This window comes from Natrix helvetica (genome assembly GCF_964273705.1).
Source record: "Natrix helvetica genome assembly, chromosome: 4".
Taxonomy (NCBI): Eukaryota; Metazoa; Chordata; class Lepidosauria; order Squamata; family Natricidae; genus Natrix; species Natrix helvetica.
The window spans coordinates 171,355,950-171,380,874 of NC_138550.1; the positions used below are offsets into that span (position 1 = coordinate 171,355,950).

The following is a 24,925-nucleotide window of genomic DNA, read 5'->3' on the forward strand; positions in this document are numbered from 1 at the left end:
ATTGACAGAGAGAGAGAGAGAGAGAGAGAGAGAGAGAGAGAGAGAGAGAGAGAGAGATTGGATGGAGATCCTTTAGGTAGATCAGTAGATCTTGGGATCCCCTGAGATGCTAGCTGGGTCTCAGTTAGAAAGGAATTGCTTGGCTCGGTTTTCTGAGGAAGTCTAAAGATCCTTTTCATATTTTCACATTTTTTTATTCCGTTCCTGGGAGTCCTTGGGACCGGTCACTGCAGACTCCACTTGCTCTCAAGTTTGAAATTGCCCCCCAAAAAAGGGCCCTGAGGCTACTCAATGGATCTTTTGGCTTGTGTGTGTGTCTGTCTGTCTAGAGAAGGGGTCCCCAAACTTGGCCACTTTAAGACTTGTGGACTTCAACTCCCAGAATTCTCCAGCCATCTAGCAGAGGTCTTCAAACTTGGTCACTTTAAGACTAGTGGACTTCAACTCCCAGAATTCTCCAGCCATCTAGCAGAGGTCTTCAAACTTGGCCACTTTAAGACTTGTGGACTTCAGCTCTGCTAGATGGCTGGAGAATTCTGGGAGTTGAAGTCCACAAGTCTTAAAATGGCCAAGTTTGGGGACCTGGTCCGGAGTCTAGGGCTTTTGGGCAGGGAAGGGAAGGACACTCCAAAGGGGAGGCTTAGTTGGGTGGCTGAGCTCCTGAATTGCGTGTGTGCGTGTCTGTCCGGCCGTGTCCCATGGGCCCCCGCAAGGCCTGTGTCCTTCCTGGAGGCCGATGAGCCTTGCGTGTGGGGAGGGCGTTGGGGTTTAGCTGGGAGGTTGTGGGTTCTAATTGCTTTTTGATCCATTTATTGGACGTTCAGCTGCTGCTGTTGCTCCTGCCCAGGGGGAAAACCAGTCCAGGAAAAGCACGCGCACACACACACACACACAAACAAACACAGACCACACACACACAGGTGAGTCGAAAATACACACCACAGAAAGACAGACACACATAAACGGACACACAGAAAGACGAACAGACACACAAACCAAGGTACAGAGACACACAAAAACACAGACACAACACACAGCTACATGAGTCAAAAATACACAGGAGATACACAAACACCCCCACACGCCATACACACACAAAGGGACACACAGAAAGACAGACATACACAGGCACACAAGCCCAGATACAGAGAGACACAGACCTATAAAAACACACACAACACACACACACACAACACACACACACACACACACCCGAGTCAAAAACAGAGAGAAACCCCCAGGAGAGAGACGCACCCCCCCCCACGGACACAGAAAGAGAGAAGGACACAGAGACCCGCCCGCAGTCTCGGACCTAGAGACCCAGACCCACAATCCCAGGGTGGCACAAGGACAGGCACGCGCAGACACCCCCCTTCACTCCTCGAGAGAGACGCGGACGGCGCCCAGGGAGAGGCGGGGGTCCCAAGGCAGCCCACGGGCGGAGACCCCCTCGGGGAAGCGGGGCGGGCGGGGGCTCTGGGCGGGGGTCGCGGCTGGCGAAGCGGGCGGGGCTGCGCGAGTCCACCTGCCCGCAGCGCCTCCTCCGCCTCTCCGGCATCCCGGCTGCGCATCTCCGCTGGCAGCCCGGGCACCGCCGCCGCCGTCGCTTCTCCTGCCGCTGCCGGTGCTGCGTCACGGCGCCCTCGGGGCCCATGTACGCCTTCTACTCGCTGCTGGTGCTGGTCTTCTACGCGCTCTTCAAGAAGGGCGATGCGGGGGCGGCGGGGGCGGCCCGGGGGCGGCGGCGGCTGCGGAGGCTCCCCCAGGCGCTGCCCCTCGCCCCTCCCGCCCGGGTAAGTGGGCGCCAGGGGTGGGGAGGGGGCTGCGGGGCTCTTCCGGATGCGCTGCCACCCGCCCCTCTTTTAGCCACGGCCCCACCCGGGGGTGGGGGGTCGCCCCGCGGACCTTAGACCCGCAGCCCCGGGCGTGGAGCGGCTGGACCCCCCTTGCCCTCTTGGAAGGGTCGGGAGGAGCGCGGGGCTGCAGCATCCTCGCCCCCTTTGGGGGGCGTTTCCCACCCGCGCCGCAGCTGGAAGGGCCTGGGGGGGGGGGTGGCGGCTAGGGAGGCCGGGGAGTGCCAGCATCCTTTGCAGCGGAATTCGCTTTTGGGGAGGGGGCTGCATCGCTTAAATTAAATTAAATTAAAATTAAAAATGAAGCCCAGACGGGCTGCCCGTAAGCGCTCCCCTTATTCAAACGCATCCCCAAAAATAGATAGGGAGGGGTTGTACGGCTACAGCCCACCCACCCACCTCCTTTCTTGTTGGAAGAAGCCCCTCTAGGGTAACCGGGCAGGATACCTGGACCCTGGGTGATTGATAGCTGTCAGTCCTTAAAGTGGGTCTGGAGAATTCCCGCCTCCTTCCTCTTTTCTGGCCCTTAAAAGGTGGTTTGAATTTAATTTGCTATTTCAGCCTTTCAACCTTTGTAAGCGGCTTTTTTGAGGTCCTCCTGAAAAACTGCAATCAGGGTTAAGGATCGAATTTATGAAATAAACTTAAGAGAGGAGAACCATATTTTTGTCATCCTGGCAGCTACTGGTGGTCCTCGACCTACAGCAGCTCATTTAGTGACCATTCAAAGTTACAACGGCCCTGGAAAAAGCAACTTACGACTGTTCTTCACTCTTACGACCGTTGCAGCTTCCCCAGGGTCACGTGATCAAAATTCAGACACGTGGCAACTGGCTCGTATTTATGACGGTCGCAGTGCCCCGGGGGGTCACGTGATCTCCGTTTGCGACCTTCTGACCAGCAAAGTCCACAGGGAAACTGGATTCACTCAACGACTGTGGCAAGAAAGGTTGTAAAATGGGGCAAAACTCACTTAACAAATGTTTCGCTTAGCAGCAGAAATTCTGAGCTCAATTGAGGTCATAATTTGGGGGCTACCTGTATTTAGTTAAAAGATTGACATGGCCGCCTCTGGGCAGCTTACAAACAATTTAAAAAACCATAAAAAGGAATTTAAAAAGTAACACCCCACCCCTCAGGACAGCAGGAAAAGTTGTTCAAATTCCCTGGCAGAGTTCCTAAAGTTGGCCCAGCGTATTTCTCTGCTGTAGAAAAGGCAGGTGATGCTTCCTCTGCGGGTTGCAGCCCCCTCCCCAAATACCTGAGGCCGTGTTCACCCAGCATGCCTGGTTAAAGGCGATAAGGCTGTGGAGCCATGCAAGAGGTGCGACCCAGACAATTGCAGTTCAGTTCTCTCTCTCCCCCCCCCCCCTCTTTCTCTCCCTCTCTCTGTGCAATGCAATGTTTCCAAAAAATGCCCGGTGTCGGTTGCCAACCAACAACGTGGGTGGGATTACATTGCGGGCGTGAAACGCACGTACAAAGTAGAGCAGATGGATGGTTTGAGGGGCTGTGGGAAGAGACGAGGAGTAGCTGTGCCCCCCACCCCTCTATCACAGTGCTGCCTGCCTCCCCCAAATCCAGTTTTTCCAGCGGTGTCTTTGGATGGATTCCTTCCGAGGACTGGTGCCTCTTCATGGGCCAGGCTGGCACCGAGGGCACAAAACTAGAAGCATAGAAAACTGGCAGCAGGAAACGAGTGTTTCCTTTATTTGGTTTCGTTTTCTTTTTTATTTGCTTGTTTATGTCTTTTAAATTATTAATGTTTCTATTTTTATTTTTCAATTGATTTGTCGCACAATTAGCCAGAGGTTCAGGCTGGATTTGGCATTTTTCTTTGCTTATCGGGCCCTCCCCAAAGACCTAGGATAGTGGGGGGGGGGTGTCTGATTATTTAATTAATATTGTTGTTCTTATTCCATTCCATTCTATTCTATTCTATACTACTCTACTCTACTCCATATTTTCTATTCTATTCTGTTCTATTGTCCTTATCGTCATTATTATATTCAATTGCTTTGCTTTATCTTTTAAATGTATAATTTTTGTCGAATGATGGAGCTGGGTTTTATCCCCCAGCATGTTTAAACTCGGTGACTGATGACTGACCCACTGCGGAGTCCAAGTTTCCTTCCTGGCTGTGAAATCATCCTTTCTAACGTGGCTTTTGAACTTTTTCCTCCTGTCCCTTTGAGATGATACCCCCGGGTTCTTGATTTTCGTCTTCTTAGACCAGGCAGGGTCTCCAACTGGGCAACTTTAAGCCTGGCGGACTTCAATCCCCAGAATTCCCCAGCCAGCTTGCTCTGCTCCAGGTGTCTTTCTCTCTATCTATCACACACACACACACACACACACACACACACACACAGACCTAAACACCTGTCTTCTAACAGGTGCATCAGCCTATATAGATTTGCATTGCAAGTGGGCAGGATGTAGAGAAAGTGCCCCACCCTCAGTGATATGGTTTCCATGACACCTGCCGCCATGGAAACACAGCCACAGCACCTTGCCAATCCAGGGACCACTCAGCTGGGAGAGGGGTTATCTCAGGGCAGCCCCCCCAAGGGAGGTCACACCTGTGTGCCTCTGGGCGAGGCTTTGTGTGATGGAGAGCAAACAGGGAGCCATGGCAGAGAGCTCAGATTCTTGGGGTGGGGGTGGGGGTTGGCCCTTTTGGACCCCTCCCCCCGGAGTGCCAAATAGCCTGGCCAGAGTTACAATGAACCAAGCCAAGTGCCTGGTACCAATGTGCCACACCGGATCATGTGGTGCCAGTGCGGCTGACTGTCCACCCACTAAAATTAGCCAGTGGAACTGCTTGCCACCAGAAGTTGTGGGTGCTTCGTCACTTGATGTTTTTAAGAAGAGACAGTCACTTGTCTGAAATGGTAGGGTCTTCTGCTTGAGCAGTGGGGCTGGACTAGGAGACCTCCAAGGTCCCTTCCAACTCTGTTATTCTATTCTATTCTAATCTAAAGCAGGAACTCAAGGGGGGGGGATTCCCAGTGACCCTCCCAGGGGGCTGACCCGTTTCTTCCTCCCCAGGGCCGCAGAGCTTTCTCGGAGGAGCTGCCAGAGGACACCACCAAGACCCCCTCACCGAACCACCGATGGTTGCAGCTGACCGATGTGGACAGTAGGTTTCTCTCCTCTTCTGCCTCCCACCACACTGCGGCAGGCTCAGCACCCGGGGGGCCGTTACCCCCTCTTCCCCCTGTCCCCAGCAGCAGATTGTCTAGGAAGCCTCTCGCTGGAAGCAAAGTGAGGGGGGGTCTCCTTTCTTTGTGCTTGCAGTTCAGTCCCACGAGGGGCCCTTCGTGTTCTCCGAGCTTGGCGGTTTTCTTGCAGACCAAATAAGTGAGAACATCAGTGCTGATGATGTTGCACTGAAGATGTTACCTAGCTGGGTTATGAAATGTCTACAAGAAAACCACCAAACTCAGAGTGCACAGAGTGAAGGACCCCACAATCCTCCTCCTCCTCCTCCTCCCTTCTAGCACTGATGATGTTTCCTAGTTGGGTCATGAAATGCCTGCAACAAAACCACCAAACTCAGAATACACAAAGAACTCCACAGTTCTCTTCTTCCTCCTCCCCTCCTCCTCCTCCCTGCAAACCTCACTTCCTTTTAATTAAATTAGAACAATTAATCAGTGGAACAGAAGTTGCCTCCAGAAGTTGTGAATGCCCCAACACTGGAAGTCTTTAAGAAGATGTTGGATAGCCATCTGTCTGGAACGGTATAGGGTTTCCTGCCTAGGCAGGGGGTTGGACTAGAAGACCTCCAAGGTCCCTTCCAACTCTGCTATTGTATTGCATTGTAAATAACGAGGGTCCCTAGTTTGGGTCACAAAAGTTCTGCAGGAAAACCACCAAGCTCCAAGACCCCCCCCCCATTTGAACCCTGAGTTACATTCTCAGTGTCTCTGCCAAGCTAAGTCCGGCAAATTCGGCTGCTGCGTGGAGGTGGGAGAGAGCACCTGGGGCATGGGGGGGGGGGCAGGGCTTTCGGCAAGGGGCGGCAGCTCAACCTCACCGGCCTGCTTGGCCTTGGCAGGCAGCTCCGAGAGCGACCGAGGCAGCCCCTCCGAGGAGGACGACCTGGGCTCGGAGGAAGCCCCCACCCCACTGACGGAGTTCCTGGCCCTCAAGCGGGAAGCAGCCCTTGCCGAGAGGGAGATGCTGTGTGGAAAGGTTGCCCCCCCCCGTTCTCCTGGCGTTGGGGGGCCTGAGTTGGGGGACCTCCCAGCTAAACTCCCCTCCCAGTCCAGCCATGCTTCCTCCTTGCTGAAGGGGAGGGGTCCTTGTGGGGGCCAGTCTTACAGGGAGGGAAGGAGAGGGGCCTGTCCTGGGGAGGGGGACCTCTCACCTGAGAGCCACAACCTGAGGCAATGGTGGGTGGGGGCCCCACAAGAGCTGGGGCCTCCTTTCCCTCCTTTTTGCCACATTCATACAATCTTGGTGCAGAAGCAGGGATTCTAGTCCTTTGGAGACTGGGAATTCTAGTCCCGCCTTAGACACCAAAGCCAGCTGGGTGACTTTGGACAATCACCAGGGGACCGGGAATTCTAGTCCTGCCTTGAAAGCCCTCTGGGAGACTGGGGGGAACTGGCGCTGCCCACCCTGTGGCTAACCTTGCTCTCCCCTCTTCCCACCCGCTCTGGGGCCCTCTCCCCGCGGGACCCCCTTCTCTCCCCCCCCCACGCAGCCCCCAGAGTCGCCCCTGGTGCAAATGATGCTGCAGCTCTTCTCCTTCCTAGAGCGCTACTCCCAGCTGCAGCAGCTGCAGGAGAAGGCCGGCGAGTATCGTTCGCGCCTCCACTGGCAGGAGGGCCGTTGGCGCCGGCAGATGCGGGGGCTGAAGAGGGCCTACCAGCAGCGGGTGAAGGACAAGCTCAGCGTCATCCAGAGCCTGGAAGCCATCATCCTGGAGCAGCAGGGCCTCCTGGAGAAGGTCCAAGCAGGTGGGGAACCCTTTGGGGACGATTCATTCAAAAAGCCAACACGGTTCTAGGCTGCATCCACAGAGGGATAGAATCAAGATCACGTGAAGGGTTAATACCACTTCATAAGGCCTTGGTAAGGCCACACTTGGAATACGGCATTCAGTTCTGGTCGCCACGATGTAGAAAAGATGTGGAGACTCTGGAAAGAGTGCAGAGAAGAGCAACAAAGATGATTAGGGGACTGGAGACTAAAACATATGAAGAACGGTTGCAGGAACTGGGTATGTTTAGCTTAAGAGAAAGAAGGACCAGGGGAGACATGATAGCATTGTTCCAATATCTCAGGGGTTGCCACAAAGAAGAGGGAGTCAAACTATTCTCCAAGGCACCTGAGGGTAGAACAAGAAGCAGTGAAGGCACGAAATGTCTTCAAAGAGAATCCAAAAAGTCCAGTTGCCTCTTGAAAAAAAAAAAAGGCACTTTAGGGACAACCACAGCCAGGATGACTGAGAATCTCCACAGACATTCAACAGATGGAAACTAATCCAGGAGAGAAGCAACCTCGAACTAAGGAGAACAATAAACCCATGGAACGGCTTGCCACCAGACGTTGTGGCTGCTCCCACACTGAAGGTTTTCAAGAAGAGGCTGGATGGGCATTTGTCTGAAACGGTGTAGGGCAGGGGTCCCCGACCTTTGTAAGACTTGGGGACTTCAGCTCCCAGAATTCTCCAACATGGCTAACTGAGGAATTCTGGGAGTTGAAGCCCACGTGTCTTAAAGTTGCGAAGGTTGGGGACCCCTCGTTTAGGGGGTTGGACTAGAAGACCTCCAAGACCCCTTCCAACTCTGTTATTCTCTTATTCTGTTTTTCTGAAGTGCCCTCAGGAGGGGCTGGCCTTCCTTCAGATGTTGGGGAGGGGGGAGATGGGTGGACAGGAGCCCTGTGGCCCTTAGTGGGGGACATTGCATGCTCCACCCTGGGCAGTTCAGCGTCCCGGGGTCAGCTCAGCCCCCTCTCCTTCCTGGGTCTCCCCTGCTACCCTTCTCCTCCATCCAGGCTCAAAGCCGCCATGCCCTGGGCTGCTCTGCCCCGTGGCCCCCAGGGGTCTGCAGCAGCTGGTGGAGTCCCTCAGCACCCTCCAGGGAGAGCGGAGCCACCTGGCCGAGGAGGTGGTGGGTCTCCAGCAGCGGGTGGAAGAGCAAGAGAGGGAGAAGCAGCAGCTGGCCAGGAGCCTCCGCCACCAGGTGAGACAAGCCCTCCCCCCACCCCGGCTGCTGGAGCAGAGTCTGCCCCCCCCCCAGCCCAGCCTTAGCTATGGAGTTTGAGTAAGGGGGTGGACTAGGAGACCTCTAGGGTCCCTTCCGGCTCTTATGACCACAGTTGAGCCCAACATTTCTGATGATGATGCAGTTGTTAAATTAGTCACCTGGTTGTTAAGTGAATCAGGCTTCCCCATTGACTTTTGCTTGTCAGAGGGGATGATGTCATAAGTATGAGCCAATGACCAAGCGCCTGCATTTTGATCACATGACTAAGGGGAGGCTGCAACCGCCATAAGTCCATGCCAGTTGCCAGGCGGCTGAATTTTGATCTTGTGACCAGGGGGATGGTGCAATGGTCGTAAGTGTGTAAAACGGTCACACGTTTTTCAATGCCCTTGTAACTCCCAACGGTCACTAAATGAACTGACTTCCATCATCCCATCTGTTGGGGAAGATGTCTGAATGGGTTGTCATCTCCATGGAGAAGAGGGGGCTGGGGGGGGGGGTAAACCAGGCCCCCAGAGAATTGGGGGCCCTTGAATGGGGGGTGACCGGCGGGGGTCCTTCTTTCCTGGCAGATCCAAGGCCTGAAGGAGCAGATCCAAGCGCAGGAGGAGGAACAGGAGCAGCGGGTGAGGAAGGCGGCCCCTTGCTCCTTGCAGGGGGGCCAAAGGGAAACAGGGCCAGGAGGGCTGGGGAGGGTCCCAGCAGGGAAGGAGTTGTGGGGTTTCTCCCCCAAGAAGAACAGGTTGAGACGCAGGAAGGGAACTCATGGATGAGGGAGAGAAGCAGCCTGGAATGAGAGAGAAACTTCCTAGCAGGGAGGACAGTCGGCCCGTGGAACAGCTGGCCACCAGAGGGGCTCCATCGCTGGAGGTTTTGAAGAAGAGATTGTCTGGAATGGTCGAGGGGCTCTTGCTTGAGCAGGGGGTTGGACTAGAAGACCTCCAAGGTCCCTTCCAGCTCTATTCTGATTGAAATGGCATAGGGTCTCCTGCTTGAGCAGGGGGCTGGACTAGAAGACCTCCAAGGTCCCTTCCAGTTCTATTCTGATTGAAATGGCATAGGGTCTCCTGCTTGAGCAGGGGGCTGGACTAGAAGACCTCCAAGGTCCCTTCCAGCTCTATTCTGATTGAAATAGCATAGGATCTCCTGCTTGAGCAGGGGGCTGGACTAGAAGACCTCCAAGGTCCCTTCCAGTTCTATTCTGATTGAAATGGCATAGGGTCTTCTGCTTGAGCAAGGGTTGGACTAGAAGACCTCCAAGGTCCCTTCCAGCTCTATTCTGATTGAAATGGCATAGGGTCTCCTGATTGAGCAGGGGGCTGGACTAGAAGACCTCCAGGGTCCCTTCCAGCTCTATTCTGATTGAAATGGCACAGGGTCTCTTGCTTGAGCAGGGGGTTAGATTAGAAGACCTCCAGGGTCCCTTCCAGCACTATTCTGATTGAAATAGCATAGGGTCTTCTGCTTGAGCAGGGGGCTGGACTAGAAGACCTCCAAGGTCCCTTCCAGTTCTATTCTGATTGAAATGGCATAGGGTCTTCTGCTTGAGCAAGGGTTGGACTAGAAGACCTCCAAGGTCCCTTCCAGCTCTATTCTGATTGAAATGGCATAGGGTCTCCTGATTGAGCAGGGGGCTGGACTAGAAGACCTCCAGGGTCCCTTCCAGCACTATTCTGATTGAAATAGCATAGGGTCTCCTGCTTGAGCAGGGGGCTGGACTAGAAGACCTCCAAGGTCCCTTCCAGCTCTATTCTGATTGAAATGGCATAGGGTCTCTTGCTTGAGCAGGGGGTTAGATTAGAAGACCTCCAGGGTCCCTTCCAGCACTATTCTGATTGAAATAGCATAGGGTCTCCTGCTTGAGCAGGGGGCTGGACTAGAAGACCTCCAAGGTCCCTTCCAGTTCTATTCTGATTGAAATGGCATAGGGTCTTCTGCTTGAGCAAGGGTTGGACTAGAAGACCTCCAAGGTCCCTTCCAGCTCTATTCTGATTGAAATGGCATAGGGTCTCCTGATTGAGCAGGGGGCTGGACTAGAAGACCTCCAGGGTCCCTTCCAGCACTATTCTGATTGAAATAGCATAGGGTCTCCTGCTTGAGCAGGGGGCTGGACTCGAAGACCTCCAAGGTCCCTTCCAGCTCTATTCTGATTGAAATGGCATAGGGTCTTCTGCTTGAGCAGGGGGCTGGACTAGAAGACCTCCAAGGTCCCTTCCAGCTCTATTCTGATTGAAATGGCATAGGGTCTTCTGCTTGAGCAGGGGGCTGGACTAGAAGACCTCCAAGGTCCCTTCCAGCTCTATTCTGGTTGAAATGGCATAGGGTCTCCTGACTGAGCAGGGGGCTGGACTAGAAGACCTCCAGGTTCCCTTCCAACTCTCTTCGGATGGATTGACTGAACTCCTCTTTGGCCCCCAGGGTGTGACGGACTCTGAGAAGCGGATCCACAACCTGACCATGGAAAACGAGAGTCTCAAGCAGAGTCTCCAGCTCTCCCAGGGGCTCCTGCAGCAGGCGGCTGCCATCTCTGCCCAGCCCTCTGCTCTGATGGCCACGGTGAGCCCCTGCCCTGCCCCCCGCCCTCTAAGGGCCAGCCCAGGACCCCAATTCCAGCCTGGGGGGCCCATATCCCATTACGAGTGGCTTTCCTCCCTCCAAGTGGGCTTAAGCGGGGCTGGGGGAAGGGAAGGTCAGCTCCATCGAAAATTGTCTTCTGCAAGAGCAGAAACGCCCAGTTTTGCCACAGTGAGTTACAAGGGCAACGTGGCCATAGCACAAGTCTCCGAGCATGTGAAGAGTAACAGACACGCTCTGCCCTGCTGGCAGATAAAACAATAGCCCTAGCCCTTAGACTTATATACCGCTTCACAGTGCTTTACCCCTCTTGCCCCCAACACTCTGGCTCCTCATTTGACCCACCTCGGAAGGATGGGAGGCTGAGTCCACCTGGAGCCAGTCAGGATCGAACTGCTGGCAGTGGACAGACTCAGCCTGCAGTACTGCATTCTAGCCACTGGGCCACCACGGCTCTTAAAACAATGAGCTGACTTGGCCAGGAAAATGGGCACTGGAGTTAAAAAGGACTGGAAACTCCTCTGTGTTTGGAGGTCATTGTGTCTTGGTATCTGCCCCCCACCCCCAAATTCTGCATGCAGGCGCCAGTTAATCCTTGCTCCTTGTGGTCTTCTGTCTCACATTTTCGCCTCATGCTAAAGAAAACAATCTTGGTGCCCCTTGCAGGAAAACGAGGCTCTCCGCCACAAAGTGCTGCAGCTGGATGCCAGCCTGCAGCAGAAGGTGGGCGAACTGATGTGCCTGGAGGGGCGCATGGACCAGCTGCAGTGGCGCAGGGAGGAAGAGGTGCGGCAGCTGGACGAGCAGCTGTGTGGGCTCCAGCTCCCTCTGCAGAGTCAGAAGAGTCCCCCTCCTGAGGTCCAGGTGAGTGAGATGAAATTATGTGAGCGTGGCTGGGTGGGCGTGGCAGGGGAAGGATACTGCAAAATCCCCATTCCCTCCCCACTCTGGGACAAGTCACAGGTGGCATTTGCCGGTTCTCCGAACTACTCAAAATTTCCGCTACCAGAAGGTTCTCCAGAACCTGCTGGTTTTCACCCCTGCCGGGGCTCTTTCATGGCCATAGATATGAACCCCCTCCTCTGCGTGGAAAGACGTTGGAGGGGGCCGGTTGCAGCACAGAATGGGGCATCGTGTCGTGGCCAACTTGCCACAGCCAGATCGTGGTGGGACAGCTCAATTTATTTGAAACAATTAAGAGACTATTTTAATTTTTCTCATTCCCATTTCATTCGGTCCCTCCTTTTGCATCCTTCCTTTAAGGATTCTATTCCATTTCATTTCTCCGATATTCATCCAGCTCTCCTCCTGCAATGAGTTCTCCCACAGCGAGTCGGCCAATGTGAGTTGTCCTAGACCCATTGCAGTAGGGTGTTGGCCTGGGGTGGAGGACTGGCTGTGGGGCCATTGCCTAGCCTGGGAGATCTTAGCTCTTCAGCCTCCGACAGCCTTGGGAGAACTGAGTCCTCATTGACGTATTGCAGAGGAAAATCCCACTCTGCCTGGAAATTAAAGCTAAGGTTAGGGTTAGGGGTATGTTTCCTTGTTCTCAGAGCCAAAATGTGCATCATGGGAAGAGAAGGACTAGCGGGGACAAGATAACAGTCATCCAATATTTGAGGGGCTGCCACAAAGAAGAGGAAGTCAAGCTATTCTCCAAAGGACCAGAAAGCAGGAGTAGAAGCAACAGATGGAAACTAATCAAGGAGAGAAGCAACCTAGAAATAAGGAAAAAATTCCTGACAGTGAGGACAATTAGCCAGTGGAACTGCTTGCCACCAGAAGCCCTGTGTGCTCCATCACTGGAGGTTTTCAAGAAGAGACTCTAGACTGTCACTTGTCTAAAATGGTATAGATTCTCCTGCTTGAGCAGGGGGCTGGACTAGAAGACCTCCAAGGTCCCTTCCAACTGTTATTCAGACTTCTGTATTTGCAGTGGCTAAGAAATCAGAGGTTAATCCATCAAGGGATCGGTGTGATTGTTGCCGGGGTGGGCTGGGGTGTTGTTGTTATTGGATTTTGGGTTTGGGTTTTATTGCTGTAAGCTGTCCAGAGTCTTTATGAGTGAGTTGGGTGGCTGAATCAGTTTTTAAATAAATAAATGACCCCCTGATTGATCACAGGAAAGCTGAGCAGGCTCAGAGCTGGTTTCGGGGGGGGGGGGGGGGAGCACCAGGGAATCCTCAAAAACAGACTAGGTGGGAGTGGAAAGCCCCCCCCCCACTGAAAAATAACGGAGGAGAGTAGAGTGGAATAGAAATAGGAATAGGAATTGAATTGAACTGAATAGAAAATATGGAGTAGAGTAGAGTAGAATAGAGTAGAGGAAATAGAATAGAATAGAATAGAATAGAATAGAATAGAATAGAATAGAATAGAATAGAATAGAATAGAATAGAAAATATGGAGTAGCACACCACAGAATATCCTTTATGGGCCAAATGTACTTGGACCCAGAAGGAATTTATCCCTGGCGCATAATCTCTCGGTGTATACATACAAGTGACAAGTGATAAGCCAGGATCGTAATCATAAAATACCATCATCATAAATCATAGCATGCAAACGAAGGGATCCCCACCTGATGCTAAAGGAATAGATAATAGGGAAAATGAGAAAGATAATAACAAGGCAGGGACCCACCAATGGGGAAGCCTGGAGCCCCCATTCTGACATGCTGAGCGGGTGGGAGGCCAGGGGAGGGGCTCAGAGGCTGAGGGGGTCCGAGGGCCATTAAACCTCTACTTATGCTCTGTGCTGACCTTCTCCCCCCTCCCCCCCGGCCTGGCCAAGGGGATGCAGGCGGGTTCTTCGCAGGCGCTGGAGGCTTTGGCCGAGGCGGAGGCACAGAACAGGGCCCTGATGCAACAGCTGTCCTCCCAGGTGCAGCGGTGCCAACAGCTGGCAGAGCAGCTGCAGAGCTCGGAGGGGACGGCGGCTGCCCTCCAGCAGAAGGTACGCTGGGGACCCTGGGCGATGCTCGGCCCCTTCGAGGGATGGCCTGAACACCTGCAGACCCCTCCCTCAGTGGAAGAGCAGGTGGCAGCTTCTCCTTCCCTGGAGGGGCTTAAACAGAAGGGGGGCAGCCCATTCCCGGGGGGGCTTTGGAGTCACCGCAGGTAGTCCTCGACTTAACAACCTTTCCTTTAATGGGCGTTCAACGTTACAACAGCACTGAGAAAGGGGACTGACGGCCATTTTTCACACCTACGACCGTCGCAGCATTTGGAGACTTTGCAACTGGCTTGTACTTATGACTTTTGCAGTGTCCTGGGGTCTCTTGATCCCCTTTTGTGACCTCCACTTAACAACTGTTATTAATAATTTAATATCTGCAGCGATTCACTTAACAACGGTTAAGATTCTAAAATGGGGCAAAACTCACTTAACCATGGTCTCACTTCAGCTGCAGAATTTTTAGGCTCAAGTGACGTCATAAGGCAAGGACTGCCTGTATTGCCCTGAGCAAGGGTGGGGGGTGGACCAGATGGCCTCCAGGTTCATTCCCAGTTCTTCTTCTGCCCCCCCCATCCCCCCCAGTCCCAATCGGCCAATCTCCTTGCCTTCTGGAGGGGTGCAGAACGGCCACACGGTATCCTGGCAGTCAGCCAGCTCTGAAAATTCAGTGGCAGAGACGTTGGGAGGGACAGATTAACGCAGGGATGCCTTGGGCAGTTTACTAAAGATAACTTTAGTGTGGGATCTCAGATTTTCGCTTGGGGAGGGGGCGTTTTAGAACAGAGTTATCCAAGCTTGGCAACTTGAAGTCTGTTTGGCTGGGGAATTCTGGGAGTTGAAACCCAGAAGCCTTAAAGTCTTCAAAGTTGGAGCCCCCACTTTTGAAAGGAAGAACCTGGCGTAGGGGGGATTTCAGCAGCCTTCTTAAAAGCGGGACTTGCCTGCTTGGCCCCTGGCAGTGGCCCCTTCCCCTCCTGAAGGGCCCCTTCCCCCCTGACAGATCTCTGCCTACGAGAAGGAGGTCTCGGGGCTCCGTCGGGAGCTGCTGCACGAGATCTGGCAGCTGGAGGAGCAGAAGGAGGTGGCTGTGCAGGAGGCTTCCCGGGAGGCCGAGGAGCGTGCCCAGCCCTTGCGCAAGCAGCTGGCAGGTATTGGGTGGGGGGGGGAGAGGGGGGCAGATATCAGACTACAGGGAGAGGGAGATTCCCCACCCACCCCCACCCCCAGGGAAGGGAGAGCTCCTGGGAGCACCTGGAGAGGATCCCTGTTTGCGGAGAGCAATTTGCTCTTTGGAGCCACTACAGACTTGCCTTCTCCTCCTCTCCCCATACTCCATTTTGGTGTCCCGTCCCCCCACCAGGAATGAAGCAGCATCTGCACACCCTCCGCCCCCTCCTCCAAGGGCTGCAGTTGGACTTCCGGAACATCCGGGGGGAAATGGGGAGTTTTGCCCACTGTTACAAAGCTGCCGTGGAGGAAGCCAAGATGCAGGTGAGGCTCAGCCAGGGGAACTCTGGGAGTTGAAGTCCACACACCTTCAGGATGCCAAGGTTGAGGAGGACTGCCCTGGTGTCATGGCCAGGGTGTGGGTGTGGGTGTGGGTGTGTGTAACCCCATGTTTTCTGCAGGGTGGGGGCAGCTGCTGCACTGGGCTTGTCGGAATGGAAAAACAGATCGTGGTGGAGAAGGGAAAGAGGAAGGAGAGAGTGGCAGGGTAAAAAAGAGGAAAAGAAGATGGAGAGGACCAGAGAGATAAAATCCAAGCAATGGGTGGGTGTCAAAAACCCACCGGGGAGCCAAAATCCACACAATTGACACCCCTGAACCCATATAAACAAGTTGGGGTGAGACTTGCAGGACACCAAATACTCCTTCAGCGCTTAAACACCCAAGAGGAGAGACATTAATTTTTTAAAATGTACAAAAAAGAAAGATGAAATGTAAAAGAAATCGCCATGATACAAAAAGTATGCTGAGACTTTAGAAAGAGTGCAGAGAAGAGCAACCAAGAGGATGAGGGGACTGGAGGATGAAACCTATGAAGAACGGTTGCAGGAACTGGGCATGGCTGGTCTAGGGAAGAGAAGGACCAGGGGGGACAGGAGAGCAGTTCCATGATTCCAATATTTGAGGCGCATCCACACAAAAGAGTGGGTCAAGCTACAGAGAGAAGAGCAGCCTGGAATTAAGGAGAAACTTTCTGACAGTGAGGACAATTAACCAGTGGAACAGCCTGCCACCAGAAAGTTGTGGGTGAGCCATCACTGGAGGTTTTAAAGAAGAGATTGGAAAGTCACTTGTCTGAAATGGTATGGAATCTCCTGTTTGAGGAGCGGTTGGACTAGATGACCTCCAGGTCTATTATTCTGTTATTCTTTTTGAAGGGGTACTCTCCCCCTCCCAATTGGGGGCTTCTAGGGGGGCTTTCCTCCCCCCTCACTCTTCCCCCTCCCCTCCAGATGTTCTCCGTGATCAGGGAAGTAGCGCAGAGCAGCCAGTGCCTGCAGGAGCGATACCTTCGGGAGGTGCAGCTTCGCAAGAAATACCACGACCAGCTGCTGGAGCTGAAAGGTGGGTCCCTGGGCATGCGGGAGGGGGTGGGGGGAAGGAAGGGAGCAGCAGAGTGGGGGGGGGGCTTTACATGGCTTGATTTCTTCGGTGGCAGATGGAATGCCCCTCCCTCCCTTGCCCATTGCTGCTGGCACTATTTCTAAGGCAGCGATCCCAACCCAGACCCTGGATCTCTGGGGGGCTTCCTTCTATCTTCCTGTGGCTGTCCGTGTCCCCCACCTCCCAATGCCTCTCTCAAAAGGGGGGGTCAGATACCCTCTCCTTTGGGAACTGTCAAAGTCCTGAAAGGGGCAGGAAGCAGCAGCCGTGATGTGGGCAGAGCGACGTGAGCTGGGAACAGTCGGGAAAGGCCTGGGGAGCAGCAGGGGCGAATCTCCTTCGCAATAACGGTGGGATATAAATTAAATCAATTAAAAAGACAGGTAATCCTCCACTTATAACAGTTCATTTAGTGACCATTTCAAAGATACAACGGCATGGAAAAAAATTGACGCATGATCGGTTTTGACCCTTATGGCCCTGGCATCATCCTCATCCTGACTCATACTTACGACTGAATGGACCCTGCCCTCCCTCCCTCCCTCCCTCCCTCAGGCAACATCCGTGTCCTGTGTCGCCTGAAGCCGCTGACCGAGGAGGAGCAGCAGCAGGGGGCTCCCGGGGGCCCCAGAGTGGAAGCCGGCCCGGCCGAGGATGGCTCTGTGACCGCCAGCTACAAGGGGAAGGAGCACCACTTCAAGCTGGACAAGGTCTTCCTGCCCTACGCCTCTCAGGAGGAGGTGAGCCCCTCCCCTTCCCCAGGGTCTCCACTCAGGGCCCCCCCTCACCCACCCAGCCCCCCAGGAAGCAGAACTGAAGGCATGGGATGGTGGGGGGTGAAGCAGCTCATCGCTGTGCAAACTCTGGGAATAATGTAAGTGGAATGAGGTCCCATCATCCCCTGCCTTGTACGAGAGAGCCCCCTCGGGGAACTCCAGAAGCCTGAAGAGAGGAGAGGAGAGAATAATGAAGAAGAGAATTGAATGGAATGGAAGGGGAGGGCAGAAAAGAGTAAAGAAGAATAGAGAAGAGAATAGAGAAGAGAATAATGAAGAAGAGAATGGAATAGAATGGAAGGGGAGGGAAGGGAAGGGAAGGAAAGAATACGTAAGAGAAGAATAGAGAAGAGAAGAGAAAAGAGGAGAATAGAGAAGAGAATAGAGAAGAGGAGAAGAGAGGAGAGGAGAGGAGAGGAGAAGAATAGAAAAGACAGGAAAAGAGAGGAGCGGAAAAGTAGATAAGAGAGGAGGAGAAGAGAGAAGAGAAGAATAGAGAAAAGAGAGGAGGGGGAAGAGAAAACTTTATTGGCCAAGTGTGATCGGACACACAAGGAATTTGTCTTTGGGGCAGAATGTCTCTGCACCAAGATACAACACTTAGTAGAGAGTCATAGGATACTAAACTAGCAATCAACATAATTGTGCTAGGAAACTAAGTAAAACAATATTAATATTAAATAAAACAATATATAAAAAACACTTTCCCCATTAAGGAGAGCAGGGCACAACTCTCACTCTCCCTGTGTTGGGGGGGGGGGCTGGGTGGATGAGAGGCTTTAGGGGGAGCAGGAGGCTTTGTGGGGTCCTGATGCAGGTCAGGGGGGGGGGGATGCCCTTCCCCCCAATCCGGTCAGTGCTGCTTCAGCCTCCATGGGGGCGAATGAAGTCTTGCCCTGAGCCATCTCTCTTCTCCCCCAGATGGATCCAGAGCTCACCTGCCCCCACCTGCCACCTCCCCCGCAGCTCCTACCCTCGGCCATGCCTGCAGGGAAAGGGGGGGGCAATGAAGGGTGTTGCTTGGTGACAAATCTCCCCCCAATCTCTCTGTGCCTTGGCAGGTCTTCCTGGAGATTGAGCCGGTGGTCCTGTCTTGCCTGCAAGGTTACAATGTTTGCATCTTCGCCTACGGACAGACGGGCTCGGGGAAGACTTACACCATGGAGGTAAGGCCTTCTCTGGGGTGAGGGAGCCCCCCCCCCTTTGTGGGGATCTGGGCCGGGCCAGCAAAGTGGGCCCCCAAGAAAAGAGAATATGTGTAGCTCTGGGTTGAACTGGGGAAGGGGCTGCCCTTGGAGCTCTGGAGGTTTTCTTGCAGACGTTTTATGACCCAACTAGGGAACATCATCAATGCTAGAAGGAAGGAGGGTTTGTTCTCTGATTATTCACAAGGCTTGAGCTATCAGTTGTATATAAACAGAGAGCAAACCCCTCTCCTTCTAGCACTGCTGATGTTCCCTAGTTGGGTCATGAAACATCTGCAGGAGACATTTCATGACCCAACAAGCACAAAGAACACCAAGGACCCCACAGTCGTCGTCATCTCCTCCTCCTCCTCCTCTCTGCAAACCCACCTCCCTTCTAGCACTGATGGTGTTCCCTGGTTGGGTCATGAAACATCTGCAAGAAAACCACCAAGCTCAGAGAGCACCAAAGTCTCCCCAGTCCTTTTCTTCCTCCCTCTCCCCCTCCTCTTCTAGCTCTGATGACGTTACCTAGTTTGGTCATGAAAGGTCTACAGGAAAACGTCCAGGCTCAGAGAGCCCCAAGGACCTCGTGAGTCCCTCATGGCCCAGGCAGAAGAGAGTCTGGAGACAGGAAGAGAGTTGCAGAAGAAAAATGCCCCCCCCTCCCTGGGGTCCTGCTTCCCTGGGAGGAAAAGGCTCCAAAATTCTCCTTCCCTTCCAGGGGGTCCCGGGGAATCCGGGGATCAACCAGCGGGCCCTACGAGCTCTCTACCAGGAGATGGAGGCCAAGCAGGCGCAGGCATGGCAGTTCTCAGCCCACCTCACCATGGTGGAGATCTACAATGAAGTGATCAGGTGAGCAGAGGTGGATCCCGATCCCTCCCTCCCCCCCTCCAAAGGGGGATTCAGTGTAACCCAAAGCCTCATTGGCCTCATTTTCCTTCCATGCCCCACAGAGGTTCAGGGCCTGAAAGATACTATGCGTTTATTTTCATTCCACCTTTATTACTTTATGAGTAACTCAGGGCAGCGAACATATTCCTAATATTCCTTCCTCCTCCTCTTTTCCCCAAAACAATCCTGAGAGGTGGGTTGAGAGAGACTGACTGGCCCAGAGTCACCCAGCTGGCTTACATGGCTAAGGCGGGACTAGAACTCCCAGTCCCCTGGTGATTGGCCCAAAGTCACCTAGAGGGCTTTCATGACTAAGGCGGGACTAGAACTCCCAGTCCCCTGGTGATTGGCCCAAAGTCATCCAGAGGGCTTTCATGACTAAGGCGGGACTAGAACTCCCAGTCCCCTGGTGATTGGCCCAAAGTCATCCAGAGGCTTTCATGACTAAGGCGGGACTAGAACTCCCAGTCTCCTAGTGATTGGCCCAAAGTCACCCAGAGGGCTTTCATGCCTAAGGCGGGACTAGAACTCCCAGTCCCCTGGTGATTGGCCCAAAGTCATCCAGAGGGCTTTCATGGCTAAGGCGGGACTAGAACTCCCAGTCCCCTGGTGATTGGCCCAAAGTCACCCAGAGGGCTTTCATGGCTAAGGCGGGACTAGAACTCCCAGTCCCCTGGTGATTGGCCCAAAGTCACCTAGAGGGCTTTCATGACTAAGGCGGGACTAGAACTCCCAGTCCCCTGGTGATTGGCCCAAAGTCATCCAGAGAGCTTTCATGACTAAGGCGGGACTAGAACTCCCAGTCCCCTGGTGATTGGCCCAAAGTCATCCAGAGGCTTTCATGACTAAGGCGGGACTAGAACTCCCAGTCTCCTAGTGATTGGCCCAAAGTCACCCAGAGGGCTTTCATGCCTAAGGCGGGACTAGAACTCCCAGTCTCCTAGTGATTGGCCCAAAGTCATCCAGAGAGCTTTCATGCCTAAGGCGGGACTAGAACTCCCAGTCTCCTGGTGATTGGCCCAAAGTCATCCAGAGAGCTTTCATGCCTAACCCTCAACTCCGGGAAGCATTTAGTTCCATTGATTAATTGTTCTCCCTATCAGTGGAGATAATAGAATAACTGAGTTGGAAGGGACCTTGGAGGTCTTCTAGTCCAACCCCCTGCTCAGGCATGAAAAACAATACCATTTCAGACAAATGATTATCCAGTCTCTTCTTAAAAACTTCCAGTGTTGGAGCATTCGCAACCTCTGGTGGCAAGCTGTTCCACTGGTTAATTGTCGTCACTGTCAGGAAATTCCTCCTCAATTCCAGCTTGCTTCTCTCCTCAATTAGTTTCCACCCATTGCTTCTTGTCCTGCCCTCAGGTGCTTTGGAGAATAGTTTGAGCCCCTCTTCTTTGGGGCGGCCCCTCAAATATTGGAAGACCCTTATCTGCTCTCTCTCTCCCGTCCAGAGACCTCTTGACCAAGGACCCACAGGAGAAATTAGACATCAAGATGCATCCCGACGGGAGCGGTCAGCTTCACATCCCAGGCCTCACCAGTATGGAGGTGCAGAACTTCTCTGAGATTCAGAAGGTAGGTGGGCTGGATCTCGTTTTGGGGGCCAGCTTGCTAAGACGGGCACTACCAGTCCGATGGGGAGCAGAAGCTGGCATGGGAAGGTGAGGTTCTGGGTTGTGGCAGGGGGTTGCTCGTTCCCTTGGCAATGCCAAAGCTCCCCTCTGCCAGAAAACAGGTGTGAGCCAGTTTGGTCTAGTGCAGGGGTCTCCAACTGGGCAACTTTAAGACTGGGGGACTTCAACTCCCAGAATTCCCCAACCAGCACAGCTGGCTGGGGAATTCTGGGAGTTGAAGTCCCCCAGTCTTAAAGTTGACAAGTTTGGAGCCCCCTGGTCTAGTGGTTAAGGCAGCAAGCCAGAAACCAGGGGACTGTGAGTTCTAGCGCTGCCTGACACAAAACCACCTGGGTGACTTAAGCCAGCCTCCCTCTCTGAGCCCCGGCAAGGAGACAATGGTAAGCCACCTCCGAAGTTGCTTTAAGTCCACACTGACCCTTTCATTGATTATGGATTTATTTTGTGAAATTTTGCCTTTCAAACGGACCATCCGGCCCTGGATATTTCCTCTTCCGCTTAAGAGGCGTGGCAGGCCCTCCCCTTCCGCTGCACCCAGATTTCTGCCCTGGGGTTTGGAAAGGGGGTTGGGGGGTTGGGCTAGATGACCTACAGGGTCCCTTCCAACTCCTTTAATCTGCATCATCATCTTCGTTTAACGACCCCACAATACCTCGCAGGGTGGAGACTGGAGTTGAGTATTTACTGGCCGGATACCTTTTCCTGTCAGTGCTGAGTTTTGCTCGGCAGATATATTCTCATTGTGTCAGAGGGAGAGAGAAATATCTGCCTCTATCTAGGATCGAACTCACAGCCTCCCAGTTGTAAGGCGAGAGCTCCACCTCTAGGCCACCGTGCCCCCCCCCCAACTCTTGTTCATCTGTGCCTGTGTCAGATTCTCCAGATGGGGAAACGGAACCGGAGGACCTTCTCCACCCACATGAACGCGCAGAGCTCCCGTTCACACGCTCTGCTCACGCTCACGCTCACGGGCACTGAGCTGGCCAGCGGCACCAAGGTCACAGGTAGCTCTGGAGGGAGGACGTTGAGCTGGGAGGCGGCAAAGCCAGACCAGAAAGGGCAAGGGCTACGCTGGGCATCTCGAGAGGCTCCTGAGATACCTTCGGCTGAAGGCTTTGAGTTCTCAAGAGGATGGGATGGGAAGCCCCCTGCATCTCCCCCCGCCGCCCCTGCCAGGTCAGGGAAGGAGCTGGGCTCCTGCTTTAGTTGGCATCCCTGGTCCTCCTCCTGGTCACTGCATAGGGCACCTCCTTCGCCCTGCCTTGCTTTGCACCCTGTCGTCCTCCGGCCTTCCTCCCCCTTCTGGGCGGCCCTCTCCTTCCATCCCCATCGGGTGGGGAAAAGGCCGAACGACCCCTGACACAAAATGCCCTCGGAGCCCCCTTGGCCTGGAGAGAGGCAGGAGTTCTCCGTCAGTCCCAGGGAGCTTCAACTGCCTCGTCCTTCCAGGGAAGCTCAACCTGGTGGACCTGGCTGGCTCCGAACGGGTCTGGAAGTCCGGCGCGCAGGGGGAGCGCCTGAAGGAAGCCCAGAGCATCAACCGGTCCCTGCTGGCCCTCGGGGAGGTCATCCAGGCCCTGCGGACCAAGCAGGCCCACGTGCCCTTCCGCAACTCCCGGCTGACCTACCTGCTGCAGGACTCCCTGGGGAAGGGGAGCAAGACGGTCATGGTGGTGCAGGTGAGGAGAGGGCTGGGCCCAAGACCCTTGGCTGAGGGGTCTTTCACCACCAACGACTGCAGGGGCCCCTCCTCCAGCCCCCCCAGCTGAGAACCTCTGCCTTTGGGCTGCAAGATCCCTCAGGCTCCACGGGGAGACCCCCTCTCTCAGCCCCCATTGCAAAAGGGGGTAAGGTCGGCAGGCACGAGAGGCCAACAGACATCCCTGGGTCATTGGGTTGGGTGTTTCCCACCTGCTTCTTAAACGGCCTTCCCCTCCAAGGAGGCCTCTGGGCTTGCTTTCTTTTTCCCTTCGAAAGCATGTCGCTTCTCACGCGAGAAGCTTCTTCTGTTCTTCAGAAGTCCTTCGGTTGTTCAAGAACTGAGGAAGCTCCTCCCATGAGAAGCGACATGTTTTCAAAGAAAGAGAAACCAAGAAAGTTTGGGCCACCTTCTCAGCCCCCGCCTGCAAGACCTGCAGAGCAGAGGGCAGAGGATGGGTGAGGGGTGGAGTGGGGGGGGGATCAGGGCTCTCAAACTCCAGCGCCAGCTGCCAGGACAGATGCCGGAGCTCACTGGGCCTCCCAGTGTCCATCAGGTCCAGTTGGATTCTGGGTGCATCTTTCTTTCTCTCCCCCCTCCTTGAGATCCCCTGGGTGGGGGGGGCACATTGGGGTTGGGCACTGCCCTTCAGCACCTGGGTACCAAGCGTTCAAGCCAGGCAGGGCACGGAAGGGTTTCCCTGGTGGAAAATATATTGAGGGAGGGGCTCCAAAGCCTCCAGCTCCTCCTTTCTCCTCTCTCTGCTTCCTTTGACTCCTCAGATTTCCCCCCTGGAGAAGAACGTGGGCGAATCCATTTGCTCTCTCAAGTTTGCCCAGCGGGTCTGCAAAGTGGAGCTGGGCCCGGCCTCCCGTCGCATCAAGGCCCCAGAGCAGCGCGACGTCTGAGACCCCAGGCCCCCTGGCAGGCTTCCCTTGGGGAAGGAGTGCAAGGACTGGGCAGGTGGCTGCCTGGACAAATGGACCCTGCCAAGCAAGTCCGGAGAAGCATATTTTAGGTTCCCAGTAGAGGTCCCCCCCCTCTTCAAATCTGGTGCCCTCCTTGCCTTCCAGCTCTGCCCCTTTTTCTGCCCTGGTTCTCCTCTTCAAGGGGTCCACCCGCTCCCCTCCCCAGGGCAGAGAGAGATAGCCCTCCCCTGCATGTGGCTAGCTTGGCCCCCACTTCCTAAGAGCTCCCACCCTCATTGGCCAAGCCCCCTCTCCCAGCACTCTTCCCAGGTTCCAAAAGAGTTGGGGGGGGTATATTTTCCTAGCCAGCTTCATGGGACTCAGAGCTGGCCTACTTTCCCACCCTCCAGATGGGACATGGAGCCCGTCCCCTTCCCCAAAGGGGTCGCCCGCCTCTTCACATCTCCCCTAGGCCCATCCAGTGTTAAAGGGCAGGTATTTGGAGTGCCATCCCACCATGGAAGAGGATTTCTGGCACAGAAGTGGAAGTTCCAATTCCTTTTCCCTGTGCAGGACAGCCCACCCTCCCGTTGGGGGAGGGAAACACCCACCATGATCCCCTTTTTAGCAGAGGAAGCTGCCCAGACTTCCCACCCAGATGCCAGGAATTGCCTGCTCGATGCCCCCTGGTTTGCAGGGGGCCACTTTTATCAATGATCCCTCTGATTGTGTTATGTTTGAGGTGCAGAGGTCCCAGAGCCAGAATGGACCTTGGAGGTCTTCTAGTCCATCCCCCTGCCTGGGTGGCAGGAGACCTTATATTTTTCCCTTTCCTTTCCTGGCTCAGTTCCTGCCCAGGTGAAGCCTCTTCTGTTGCTCAGGACAATAAATCAGCATTGTCAGCTCACCCTGGGGGCAATCTGTGTGTGTGTGTGTGTGTGTGTGTGTGTGTACGCACGCCGGCCCCCTTTTGTGCTGCGGGTAGCATTGACCAGGTTCAAGCACGGGAGGAGGTTTGCTCCAACCATTATTTGCAATGTAGCTGAATTTGGTTGAAAGTCTGTAGATTCTCAGCCACCCAGGTCATAGTTGTCCCAAAGGGGCTTTTTCAGGAGTCAATTGGACTTTTTATTTTGAAGACGGTTCACATCTCATCCAATAAGCTTCTTCAGCCAGTTGCCTCCTGAAAAAAATAACCCCCTTCCACTTTCTACCCCAGAGTTTAAAGACAGAGGGAAGGATATATAGCCCAGGTTAAAAAAGAAAAGTGTTTAAGCTTTGCTTGCAGGAATCGAGCCTTAGAATAAGCGATCCCCTATTTTCCCATTTGAAACAGCTTCATTCACTCACACCCAGGTTGATTTTGCCCAACAAGCGGTAACAGTGTGGGAAGAGATCTTGGAAGTCATCTAGTCCAACCCCCTGCTCACACAGGAGACCTGCACTAGGGACTTGAACCACTGAACTGCTGACACTTCTGACAAGCTCAGTTTAGCTGGTTGCTGAAAGTCTCCCTTTTCTTGTGAAAAGTCTGGGGAATTCCAGACTTTGTCCATGTTGAAACCTGTAGATTCAGCCTAATCCAGAGAACCCCAACGAGGAA

The 24,925-nt window shown here is 54.1% G+C and overlaps 1 protein-coding gene across 4 annotated transcripts; it reads left to right on the forward strand.

Annotated features, from left to right (window-relative positions):
* The first annotated feature begins 1,438 nt into the window (after positions 1-1,438).
* On the forward strand, positions 1,439-24,229 carry KIFC2 (kinesin family member C2). 4 transcript variants are annotated; one of them, XM_081950606.1, is made up of 19 exons: positions 1,439-1,793; positions 4,905-4,995; positions 5,917-6,053; positions 6,568-6,823; positions 7,866-8,053; positions 8,650-8,703; positions 10,496-10,633; positions 11,318-11,515; positions 13,445-13,606; positions 14,610-14,757; positions 14,970-15,100; positions 16,069-16,180; positions 16,775-16,959; positions 18,057-18,161; positions 18,904-19,037; positions 20,533-20,656; positions 21,590-21,719; positions 22,165-22,394; positions 23,197-24,229. In XM_081950606.1, exons 1-19 carry the CDS (start codon positions 1,653-1,655, stop codon positions 23,320-23,322), a joined length of 2,790 nt encoding a protein of 929 aa, XP_081806732.1. In that variant the 5' UTR covers positions 1,439-1,652; the 3' UTR covers positions 23,323-24,229. The 4 variants fall into 4 exon arrangements, with proteins under 4 accessions (XP_081806732.1, XP_081806733.1, XP_081806734.1 ...); XM_081950607.1 differs by having other exon boundaries at positions 13,454-13,606; XM_081950608.1 differs by having other exon boundaries at positions 6,604-6,823.
* Positions 24,230-24,925: the final 696 nt, after the last annotated feature.